This window comes from Hippocampus comes, unplaced genomic scaffold (genome assembly GCF_001891065.2).
Source record: "Hippocampus comes isolate QL1 unplaced genomic scaffold, H_comes_QL1_v1.1 scaffold177, whole genome shotgun sequence".
In the NCBI taxonomy this organism is placed as follows: Eukaryota; Metazoa; Chordata; class Actinopteri; order Syngnathiformes; family Syngnathidae; genus Hippocampus; species Hippocampus comes.
In genome coordinates, this window is record NW_017806158.1 from 1647558 (window position 1) to 1660542 (window position 12985).

General features: G+C 41.4%; 1 protein-coding gene across 3 annotated transcripts in view; it reads left to right on the forward strand.

The window, feature by feature from the left end:
• The window catches only part of atp2a3 (ATPase sarcoplasmic/endoplasmic reticulum Ca2+ transporting 3), a 46564-nt gene that overhangs the window by 4027 nt on the left and 29552 nt on the right, over positions 1-12985 (forward strand). For all 3 annotated transcript variants that reach the window (XM_019895153.1, XM_019895152.1, XM_019895154.1), the window contains exons 2-3: positions 10929-10946; positions 11861-11943. In XM_019895153.1, the coding sequence (XP_019750712.1) occupies positions 10929-10946; positions 11861-11943 (101 nt within the window). The remainder of the gene's footprint in view (positions 1-10928; positions 10947-11860; positions 11944-12985) is intronic.

Genomic DNA, 12985 nt, shown 5'->3' on the forward strand with positions numbered 1-12985 from the left:
TCCTCACCGAGATTCAACTAATTCTTACTTGGCTCCTCTACTCGTTTGGGGATTTTTGTGCAATCATACCAAATCGTTTATCGAAATCGCTTACTCTTATTTGTCTGCGTGTCCAGGCACATTGTTCACTTCCCATGAAGCAGCCCAGACCAAGTGGGGAACATGAAATACAAGAACTCACCAGAGGCGTTCTTGATTCATTCTCAACTAATTTGCGGTCTAAAGACGAGCATGCAACCATCTATGGGAAGTTGAGTTTCCTTCCTGGAAGCCGCCCCCTCACCCTTCCTCACTAGGAAGCATTATTATGCTCTGCATGACACTGGCTCGGAAACTTAATTTTCTCCATATTCAATCAAGGACATTTCGAATGACAAAATTTACAGGATGATATGGACAATTAACCCAGTGATTTAATTTTTTTTTTTTCCTGAATGAAAACATATTTTTGATTTGCTGATGACATGAGTTGTATACGGAATGTTACATTGATAAGTACTTTACTCACACACTAGGGCGCATTCTCCTACTGAGAAATGTTATCTTGTTTTGACCCGGAAATGATCATAAAGATCTTTTAAAACACCAAGGAAAAAAATATGGAATATATGCTGTTGCATACAGTCCACAGCAATTGTAAGCACATCTTATCGCTATATCCCAACAATTCATTTTAAGCTTATCAGAAAATATCGCTTTCCGTAAGGGCTTTTTTTATTCTCCTCTGTCAGACGCGAAACAACTGACCGTTCATTCACACCTTCCATATATGGCCCACCAACAACTCCTTTCATTTATGCCTCCACTTACTGGCGCAGTAAAAGTGTACCCCCCCCCCCCACTCCTCCACCATCAATAAGTCACTTAAATCGCACATATTCACACACTGCCTGCGTGCGGGTACTCAAAAGAATGTTTGTGCTCATACAGTCTGTAATGCTCAATGAATTCCGTCCTGCACATTCACAGTCCACAAGCTAAGGACTCCCATTTTTAGCAGGTAGAGGGGAAAAAAAAAAAAAAGAGGCTTATTTTTTTCCGAGAATGGGCACACTGACAATTTAGGGATTGTTTTCCACTTTGTTTTTCCTCCTTCACTAGAAGACAAAATGGTGTCCTCTCCTTGATAGTTCGAAAACATGACATGACATGACCAGACATCAACGATGGGAAGTTGGCGACATCCGCGTAGTCCTCCGCTCTGGAACAACTCCCCTGGGCAGTTTTTTTTTTTTTTTTTTGCTTAATACAACACTAGCAAGTAGTTTTGAACAATTAAGAGAGCCATTATCGCAAAATGGAATAATTCTCAGTCATTATTTCATCATTTAATATTCAAATCAAGTAAATAAAGTCTGCCCTTCCCCTAAAAGTGGTTGCCGTCGGAATTATTTTGTGGCTTCATTCAAATAAAAACATCGTCGATTATCGCACTCACAAATCCTTATCGGAGTGGGCGACACGGAGTGTCGCTGAGCCATTCGCTACATGATTGACATGAAACGGAATGATGGCGAATTGGGAAGCAATGTGACGTTTGTGCTGTGCGACGCAAATAGAGGGGCAACTAGTGGTGGTGGTGTTCTTCTCCCGTCATGTCCCCCAATAGAAACGACAAGAAGCGTTTTGCTACGGCAATTTAGGCACCAGATGACAGATATTTTTTTTTCCCTCAATATTGAGATTGCGATTTAATATACCCTAAATTTTTCAAGGTCCGCTTCCCATGTACTTTATTCTGTTTTTAACAAACACAAGCAATAAATTAATCCGGGTTACAATAAAATATCGGATTTATTTGACATCAGTGTTTTGGCTTTATGGGTTAGGCTAATCCCCACCCCAAATAAACAAATAAATAAATAAACCCAAACAAAAAAAAACAGCAAATGAAATCATATGAAAGACCTTTTTTTAAAAAAAAAATTTTTTTTTTTGGGTCGACTCCAGTTAGTTGCAGCCTTTTCTTCGTGTTCACGATGATAATTTCACAAATTTCTACCTCGCAAGTGTGGCGTAAATGACAAATCTCTGGCTAGAATTTTCGTGTCTCATAAAATAATGACATGTAAAACCGTGGAAGACACTTTTTAGGCAATGAACTTATCTCGACACCACACATACAGAAATAAACATAAAAAAAAGTAACGAAGCCACTACAATAAAGACGCCCCCCCCACCCCCAATTGCGATGTGATTTGAAAATTGCATTCTACTATATCGTGATGTTGATTTTGAATTTGATTCAACCGAATGTGCAATACTTTTCGTTCTTTGTCAGTTTGGCTCAATTTTGTCATCTCTCAGCATCCGTGGGCGATTTGTGCGGGGAATTCACTTTTCACTTTGAATTGATTATCTTGGCAAAGGAGAAGTGCTCAGTAACACAAATGTAGACAAATGATCAAACGTTTAAAAAAATCAAACAAACGGGCCTTTTGCATCAACAGAAACGGTCTTCCGTCTTGAAGTTCCGCTCATGAAAAATGGGAGTGTCAACAAAAGTGATTTGTTTATATTTTTCTTTCATGTATTATGGGTTGGTTGAAGATTCCTGTTTAAAAATATCCATCCGTCCATTTTCCGATCCGCTTATCCTCAAAAGGGTTGCGGGGGGTGCTGGAGTCTGTCCCAGCTGTCTTCGGGCAGTTGGCGGGGGACACCCTGAACCGGTTGCCAGCTAATCGCAGGGCACACAGAGACCCTCACACTCACACCTAGGGACAATTTAGAGTGTTCAATCAACCCGCCGGGGATAAATAAAGTTTTCTGAATCTGAATGCATGTTTTTGGAATGTGGGAGGAAACCGGAGTACCCAGAGAAAACCCACGCAGGCCTGTGGAGAACATGCAAACACCACACAGGGACGCCGGAGCTGGAATTGAACCCGTTTTAAAATATACAATGTTGAATTCTCTTTTGTTTTACGCGTTGCTTGTACACTAAACTTCAACTGGAAATGACAACTTTCTCTTTTGGGGGCTCTCCCCTCGCACAGTTTTGAGTTCTCCTTCTGCGCTGCAGCACGACTTGAAAGGCAGATTGCGTCACTGGTTGAGTGAGATGTTCCATTGTCTCCTCCTCGTCGTCGTCCACGCCAACACACTCCTGAGTGCTCTCCTCAATCAGGCGTTTGTTTGCCTTTCACTTGAATTGTCCGATCATTTATCCAATAGAGAAGCGCGTCGTGGGCTGAGAAGAGCAAGTGGAGTTGTTGGAAAAAAAAAATAAAAAATTCAAGGCCACTGGGTTTAGAGTCACTTCTTGGCTCAAGTGATTCCGGTGTGTCATCCTGCTTTCGCTTGTCACGTGTCTTCATACATCCCACTTGTGCAGCTTGTGATCGCACGTGACGAAGGTTTCACTGAAATGATTTTCTGCGTCAAACATTTAAAAACAACAACAAGAACAAAAATCCCGCATTTTAATTGTAGTTTGTTGACGACAACACCGTTTCGTTCTAAAATTTTAATTGAAAAGGATAAATTCATTGCTCCAGCCCACCCGCACCCCAAATACATTCATACCTTGGTTTTCGACCATAATCCGTTCCAGAAGGCTGTTCAAAAACCGATTTGTTCGAAAACCGAAACCACGCTCTTTTTTAAAAAAAAAATCTTTATTGAACACGTCTGCTCACAATGGAACGCTACACGAGGAAGCGTCACTCCCTCGTCTACCCGAGGAAGCGTCACTTCCTCTTGTAAGGAAGGCGAGAGGAGTCAAGAACCGATTTTCGGTCGTAATCTGAGGCATAAAAAAAACTCGAAATTTTTGGTCTAAAACCGATTTGGTCGAGAACAGAGATGTTCGAAAACCGAGGTTTGACTGTGAATAGATGGTACCAGAAATGGATGGATAGAAATGGACTTTTCTGCCTGGAAACTTATCCCGCTGTCACAACGTGTTCACTCAAATGAAAGTAACGTCTTCGTCATCAATTTATATTTGGATATTTCAATAAACGGAGAATTTGCTTCATCCACAAATGCGCACATGTACCCTGTTTACCCAAAACCGTACCGTGCCGAATGTCTGTTGAGTTTTTACAATATTTCGTTATTTATACAGTACAATTACATCCTTTTTTTTTTTTTTTACGGGCGATATTTATTTGCCGTTTGATATTTTAACGTTCATCATCGTTGTGGTTTGTGAGCGCATTACATAGCGATGTCGGAAAATATCACCCCATTTAAGATAAAAGCCAAAACCGTTTGATTGGATGGAAGTAAACGGAAGACAGAGCCGGTGACCTGAATTTCAAAACATTTGCTCTAAACTAGAAAGAAAAGAAGTTTCCGCTTGATTCTATCTCATGACATCGCTCAGAAACAAAGAAGAGGGGGGAAAAAAAAGTCCGTTTCAGACGGTACATTTGGGGCATTTGGTGAGATTTGCTCACCTCATAACATTATGAGGGTGAATTAAAGTTTGATCCAACACAGAGGCTAAAATAATGACTACACGGAATAAAGATTTTTTTTTTCCACCCTCGCCACTTTTCTGTGCATGATCCAGTGTTTAATGAGTGTCTCGGTGGTATATAAAAATCCACCATTCCATCCATTTGGAACATCATGAATAAAATCGTTTTCAAATGAGTCTTCACATACTGTATTTTTGGAGCCCGCTGCAAACTTTTCTCCTTGTATGGTCCTTGAATTGGGCTCATCTAGGGAAACTCCTTATCAAACCATTTTTTTTGTGTAGTGGGGGGTGGGGTCAGTGAGACATCACAGACTACACAGCGGGAAAAACGTGTTATTAAAAATAATCCACGGATATCAACATAAATACTGTGTGCGCACTCATGATCCGTCACGCATTTATTTCTGTGCAGTCGTAAATTCCAGTTTGAGGTTTCTCATGGTGACAAGCAGATTTCCTCGTTTTTCTTGTGCTGCCGAGAAATGATAAGAGCGGCTTGGTGTCACTTCGTCTGCTGCCGACGGTATGTGGACTGAACACTTCAAGTTATTTACACAGGGCTGAAGTGAAACAGGATTCGGACGTTGTCTCTTACGCAATCGTGTTAATAAGGTTCGGGAGGAAAATTGGCAACATTTGCCGTTCGCTTTTTGTTAATGCATTTCAGAGCGTTTTCCAGTGGGATCGTACATTACGAGAGGAAGTGTATGTAGGAAGCGAACATACATTAGTGTGCAATAGCTATTAGGGGGGATCCCGGCACGATATTTTTAGGCCCGTTTTACATTCTCGTGGATGATTGGCTCAACTCTGGAGAGGTTTGGTGAAGAATATACTTCCTCGCGCTCGTGATGAGCTGACCCAGAGGCTGTTTATGGTTCAAGAGAGGAAAGTAGTCGTAGCCTGAGACGAATGTCAACAAAAGCACGCATCAGACCAATGATGGTATGCTTCGCTTGTTTATTTTTATAAGGGTGATTGATTATTCAATGTGAAGAACATATTTTGGTCTAGTTTGTTAAGTTATACACCCCAAAATGCCCCAGCACACACACACACACACACACACACACACACACACACACACACACACACACACACACACACACACACACACACATTTCATGACGTCTCCATTTTGTGTTGATGTACAGTGGTACCTCTACTTACGAAATTAATTGGTTCTGGTTAACTCGGAAAAAATTTGTAAGTAGAGACGCGTTTTCCATGTAAATGCCCTAATCCGTTCCAAGCACCCCCCCCCCAAAAAAAATTCAGGCATAAATGTTTTCTAAAGCATAAAATGCATCAAAATATGTAACAAATACAAATTACAATTAGAATATTGCACAATAAATGAGAGTTGTGTTTAATGTGAAAGAATAAAGAATAAAAATCATTTAACTTTTAACTGCGTCCTCATTGTTTTTATTTGCCCTCATTAGTTCATGTTCCCTCTCAGAAATGTTTTTTACCTGATGTTTTGTAAAGCCGTTTGCTTTTGTCGGCTTTTAACAATCCTTCAAAAAAGTCCATGGCAAACATCAGCATAGTGAGCGATTGACTGACAGGTGAACACTTTTTCTGGGCGATTCACATTTACATAAACCTATCGGAGCGCCTCGTGGTCCGAGGGGCGAATGACGAGGATGCTACATAGACACATTTCTATTTCTCCACACATAGACACATACAGTCGAGGTGCCTCTTAGCCAATGGGATGCCAGGATGGTGCTCGGTAATAGCCAAAGGCAGAGCAGCTATAAGTTTGTTGCGTTCAGGAAAGTCGGAGCTGCGAGTAGCCGCCCATACTGTATTTTTACATTTCGTATTTTGAAATTCATTTCGGAACAAGAGGCAATGTTTTCCTGTTTAGGCGTTTCGTAACATGAAAATTTCAGATGAAGAGATGTTCGTAAGTAGAGCTACCACTGTATACTTTGTAATTGTCACATTTCACGCATGTGGATTCAGATTAGAATTGTTTGCCCTGGCAATGCTGATATTTACCCGTGAGAGTCAGTCACTCGTGGTAATTCTGTCTAGCCCTCCTCGTGTGACATTTATCTGGTTCCCGATCATCTGCAGATGTGCAAAGAGAGTCAAACCGTGAAAGCAATGAAACAATGAGAAGTGCTGCAAGAAAAATGTCAGGTTTCCCGCTTTTTCTTCCAACAGTTGGACACAGAAACAAACCCCTTGCTGTTGTTGGCAACTGTCTCCAGGAAGTGTTTCCCCTTTTGCTTGGCATCGACCCGCTTCTCTGCTGTGTGTAAACAAGCTTTTTTTTTTTTTTTTTTTCATTGTCTGGGCCCGTGGGGAGGTGGTGGGGAGGTGTTGCGGGGACACCGCTTGACGTGAGTAAGAATTCAGGAATGTGACTGGGCAAGCCTTTGGCTTGACGCAGCCCAGAGTGACTGCGAGGGAATCCTTGGCAGAGGGAAGTCCGGGAAACCCGTTCTGCACCTCCAGCCCTCCCTCCCGCTGTCTTGTCCTTTCAGTCAGTCTGTCTTTTGTCTCCCGCACTTGAGCCTCAGCCAGCCCGTCTGCTACAAAAACATCATACAACCAAGGGAAAGCGCAGTAATGGGGCTTATGTCAGACCGGTGAAGCGTGGAAAACAGCAGAACCCACTTCTCCATATTGCTGCTGCCGCCGCTGAATTCCCCTCTGACTTCACTCATCAAACCTCAACGGTAAAAGCCCTCGAGACTGCGAGTTTGAAGTCTTCCACAGTGACTCAGCAGTTTATTACGCCCACGCTATTTATCTGGCCTGGTTGGCAGTGGTGGCGGGCCAAGCAAAGATGCCCAATCCCAGCATCCATCTCATCGAGTTTGGGGGGGCCACTAAGGCAATCCAAGGTCAGCTTGATGACGCAGTCGCTCCGATGTGGTCTACTTAATGCCTGGACATGCCCAGAACACATCATCGGGAAAGTGTTTATTTGACACCCGTAATAAGGTGCAGTCACACTCGTCTGTTTTAATCAACATCAAGTTGTTTTCCGCCCTCGGTTCGGTTTGTTTAGTCAGGTGTTAAAGTAATGGAGCTCAGGTGCGGACTGCGGACCAAATCAACTAGTTTGAGATGATGGGGTTCCACATTAATTCTGAAACATGGTTCCTTTAAGCGGGAGGAAGCACGCAAAACCTTGACATGATCCAACTGGTAAGGAAAGAAAGCAGGTAAGACATCAAACGACACAATGGTGACGTAACTCCAGGCAGCACGTTGCTTACGGAAAATCTTTTTTAGCCTGGCACTTGAATGTAGCACTTCTTTTTCGAAAATTTTTTTTTTTACATACCGTAGTGGCCCGAATATAAGACAGCCCTGATTATAAGACGACCCACTCTTTTTCAAGACCCAAGTTTGAAAAAAGACTTTTTGAACACCAAATTAATTTTTATACGGAAAATAATTACAGTACATCTGAAACAAATGATTATAACAATATATTTGAGAAAAAAAGCATGTTATTTTGCCTCATTCAAATCTTAATATCTGAACATTTAAATATGTAAACTAAAGCGCAATCACATTCGTCAATGAATGGCGTCTGGTTTTTGAAATGTAAATTACATCATAACTTCTCCTCAGCGGCAGAGTTAACCTAGCCGATCTTCGACCCACTTTTCTCCAGATTGTCGCTATGTTTCTCCATTTTCTGTTATCTCTTCTATTATTTTCTTCTCTTTACTTTCTTACCGCTATTTTTTATTTTTCTTCTTCGTGCTACCGCTATTCTTATTTTTATTCTTCGTGACGGGTTCACTTTGGCCTGGGGAGTCAAGTTCAGCATTCACTTCAACGATATCTGGCGTCATCTAGCGTCGTGAATGGGTATAACGTCTAGACCCCGAATATAAGACGACCCCCACTTTTTCAGTCTTATTTCAATGCAAAAAACACCGTCTTATATTCGGGCCAATACGGTATTTCCTGGACACAATGTTGGCGCCTGAGGTTAGCACATCTAAACACTATCATTTTTTATTTATTTTTTTTGGTTTTGGTTTTTGCTATGAGCTTCAGATATGCCGCTAATCGATTGCACGGGCAAAGACGACAGTCTCGGACAATGAGTCAAACACATGAACGTAAAATGAAGACACTTGCAGGGGAGCAGCGTGAAGAGGCAAACTAACAGCGTGGTAAATCGAGCTGGAGTGGCCCCTGACATCATTTATTGGGCCACACTCTTGAAAGCCAAACGTCAAAATGCAAATACGACGCTGTGTGTGACTTTCAGCTTAATTACGCTTGATCAAATTAGTTCTTGAAAATTCCGTTTTTACAGCCTTGGCTACGATGTATAAAAGATGTGTGTTGTCAAGATGGTCCATTTTTTTCACAACACTATCTGTACTTTTTTTGCCCAACAAAATGAAACAAGCATTTACCGGTATTTTCAATGATACCAATCAGTTTTGGAGCAATCTGTAAAAAAATAAAAAAAATGAAATAATAATAATAACATAATAATGATTGCCCTTCCACTTGGTTAAAGTTGCTTCATAATAAGAGATGTAGTTTGGACAAACACGTTTACGACTGTGGGGAAATGGGCTGGTCCTCTGCCTCGGACACCGAGCAGTCTGACATTGCAATTTTTGACCTGGGGGCGCTCCAAAATCTGCTAAAATCATCATAAAACAAGCTTGAATTCACTGCTGGGTCTTTTGGGGAGGGGAATTTTTAGTTCAGGCATCATTTTTAAGTCCACAACTCGAAAGTAAGTGCCAAAGTTTGGCCATTTGCCCTTTAAGTTGTTTCTCTTTCCGCTCGCGACGAGTGCAAACTGAGTGACTGCAAGGATTTTGTTTTTGGAAGGCGGTGGAGGCCTGGCGTCACCGTCCTCCTGCTTTCCAACTCTTTTCCCCCCACACATGGTCACGTTTCATAATCGTGTAAAGGACGGCTGCTCAAAACATGCTGGAGAAACATGGCGCTTCTTTCCACGGCACCATTTAGGGTCGCCGCAATCCGCATGTTGCTTCTTTTCCCACTGAAGCACATTGCAAATTTTTTTTCTACATTCATCAGCAGTCAGGATGAATTTGTTTCTTTGTGTTGGACTTGACTGAGCAGGTTTGTGTCATAAGCGCGGTAACAGAATGAAACGCTACCCGCGTTTTTCAGAATACGTCTTGTTTTCTGCCGAGTGACTCACCTGAGTGCGGGGTGATCTTATTTGTTCATGAAACCCCAGCGGCAAAAAAACAAAACAAAACAAAAACAATGTCGCTTTCAAAACGTTCAGATGAGAAAAATTGTCAGGCGCCGAGATTTTTGTGGGAGCTTTTGCTTTGACGGAAATAGACTACAAATAAAAGATGAGAGCCGAAGAAAAATATATCCATTTTTTTTTTTTGTTTTTGTTTTTCAGTTTAGAGCAGGGGTGTCAAACATACGGCCCGCGGGCCGGAACCGGCCCGCAAGTAGGTTCAATCAGGCCCGCAGGATAATGTAAAAGTGAAAAAAATGCATTAAAGACACAGAATTAATATTTTTAATCAGGTGCAATTCATTGAGTATCCGCAAGGGGACACTGTTTTGATCAGAGAAGAAGACAACAGCAGCCTCAGTCTGTCACTGAGACAGACCCATGACAGCAGACGCTATTCTTTATGAATCTTGTTTAATCTTAAAGTGCATTACTATATTTTTCAATACCAATTACTTGTTAAAGTTTGTACAATCAGTGGGATCAGTTGCAATGCATATATGTGAATGATAAAAGTAAATTGCACATTTGTCAAAGGAAATGTAAGGTGCTTCATGAAATGTTTTGTAAAAGATATGTTCATTAAATTTCAACATTTTCCTCATGTTCTTGTGCTTCTTTATACCAAAACAAAGGAAAGACATATTGTTTTGGTTATTTATAGCAAAGTATGGTCTCATTTTAATGGTCCGGCCCACTTGACATCTACCGAGGCCGTATGTGGCCCACCATGTGAAATGAGTTTGACACCCCTGGTTTAGAGTAATAACTTCCTTTTATAATCACATTTTAAAAACTTACAACCACCATCCAACAGGAAAGGTCTCTGTAAATTAGGGTTGAATGATGTTGAAAAAAAAATCTACATCTTCATATTGCGATCGTGATTTGTAATGCAAATTTTTTTTAATCATTATTTATTTATTTTGGGCAACAAAAACGAAATTATTCCGTCTCACAGAACAATATCAGAATTATTCTACTTCACCGAATTGGTCTTCGAGGTTGATCTTATACTAAAATAAAGTCCAAGAGCCATGAATGAATGTGAAAGACATTTGATCAACTTCAATTGGAGATGTTCACTCCTGAAAATGTGTTCACTTGTGGTCTTTCAAGCATATACATATACCTGCACATGGACATAAAATTCAATGTTAACAAAATATTTTCTTTTTTTTTCCCCCCCTTACCAATCCTCGCTTCCTTTGTCTCCGCCTCCACCTCTGCAACTGTTCTACAACCATCGTGACGTCACGTCGACAGAGCTCCCTGCTGAAGAAGGTAATTTTTTTTTTTCTCCCCCCTCAGTGTGACTTCTATCCTCCTCCCTTGCTTGATTAAATGTCTGGGGTCAGTTCTGGAGACCCGGGTATAAACTAAGCCAGGGGTTGGCAACCCAAAATGTTGAAAGAGCCATATAGGACAAAAAAAAACAAAAAACAAATATGTCTGGAGCCGCAAAAAAATAAAAGCCTTCTATAAAACTTACAATGAAGGAAACACATGCGGTACTGTATGTATGTAGGAGACTGGACTGTCTCAGAATTGTTTGTTATTCATTCCTTTGTTGTGTGTTCACAAACGCCCCCATAGAATTTATTTTGTGATTTCCTCGCTTGATTTTTTTTGTTTTGGTGTATTATTTTCGCTTTTCTTAGTGTCAGTGAAGTGATCATGAATTTCCGTTTTTCGGAGGCTGTCTTTGAACGCCTCTCGAGTTGAACGAGAAGAGAGAAGGCACGGAGTCGGACGCAGACGTGTCTGTGTTTGTCGAGACTGTTAAACGCATAAAGTGTACGTTTTAAAAAAACCAACACCACAGCTCTCCTTTTTCGGAGCTGCAACATGTATCTACAGTGTATCTATTTGAGCTATATTAGCCTACTATCAAAATCTTTTTCCGTTTTCAAATTTTTTTTATAAAGCTCCAGGGAGCCAGTAGATGTCGCTAAAGAGCCGCATGCGGCTCTGGAGCCGCGTGTTGCCGACCCCTGAACTAAGCTGTCACGCTCATACATATGTATACACTACTATATACAGATGATGATTATTTATTTATTTTTTTCTGCTTGTAGATGTTCGGAAAGTAGATGATACACATTCTTTCCACTGTCAAATCTTCTCAACTTTGACTCCTTTCAGACAAGTGTGTGTTTGTGTGTGTATTTTTGTGCATATGTGTGTGCATTTAACAGGAAAGTCCCTGTGGGAACTCGTGTTGGAGCAGTTTGAAAACCTTCTGGTCAGGATCCTGCTTCTCGCTGCCTGCGTCTCCTTCGTAAGTAACGCTCGGTTCACCCCACTTTTTGAAATAATGACACTCGAATTGGATTTTGGGTTGGGAACCGAAGCGTCATTCTCATTAAGGAGCAGCGGTCACCTTGTTACTGCTGTTTTTTTAGCTGGAAAATTGAGCATGAAAGTCTTTTCCATCCAGTGTCGATCCGGTTTTAGTGAAGGGAACATCCAAACCACTGCAGCGGCTTAAATTGTGACCTTGCTTGGAGTGAAGGTAGGGGAGGCGTGGAACGGGGAATCCTGAATATAAATGCAGATTTTTCCATCTCTTACAGCACGTCTCTGGTGTTTTGGGATGGAATTGCTATTTCTGAAACTGGGGGGGAAAAAATAACATGGCTCTAAAAATGTATTTGACACAATTTGCCCTCCCGAACGGCTCCGAGGGCAGGCGTGGGTTGAAAAAGCTCACTTTTCCTCAAGTACTGTTAGATGAAGTTTTCTCTGTAAATACGGCGGTTGACGTGGAAGAGCGAAGGCAAGCTGTTAACTTCTTACACACCCAGTCTACTTGACATTCATCAAGCTGTTACATTTCTGTTGGCTTCCACTGTTTGCGCATCCATGTTCGCACCGAAGGCAACGTTGCACCTGAGCTGCTCCGACCTCTTTGCGTGACGTCACACTTATCCATCTCGTGTTTCTGCATTTGACTTTTAAAGTTTTCTTTGTCATTTCAAACAGATTAGCATTCACCTTCATGTCTTTTTGTACTTTTTGGAATCCTTCAACAATCAATAATGGCAGTGCATTTGTCTTCTGTTTTAACACTCGTGTTTAAACCAACTAGTTATGTAAGGTTCTTCTTCCGTAAATAAGCTTCTACTCATCCTGCCCGCCGTCCCCTGCTGGTTGGATCACAGAATCTGGATTTTTACATCACTAAGGACAAAGAGCAAGTGCGAGCTAACCCAAGTTCTCATAAAAACAGTATTGATTGTATTTCCACTCGTGGAGGCGACAATTCATGACAAAGCCACCAAAATACAATTGTCAACTTGGGTGCGGATCCTTGTCGGTAG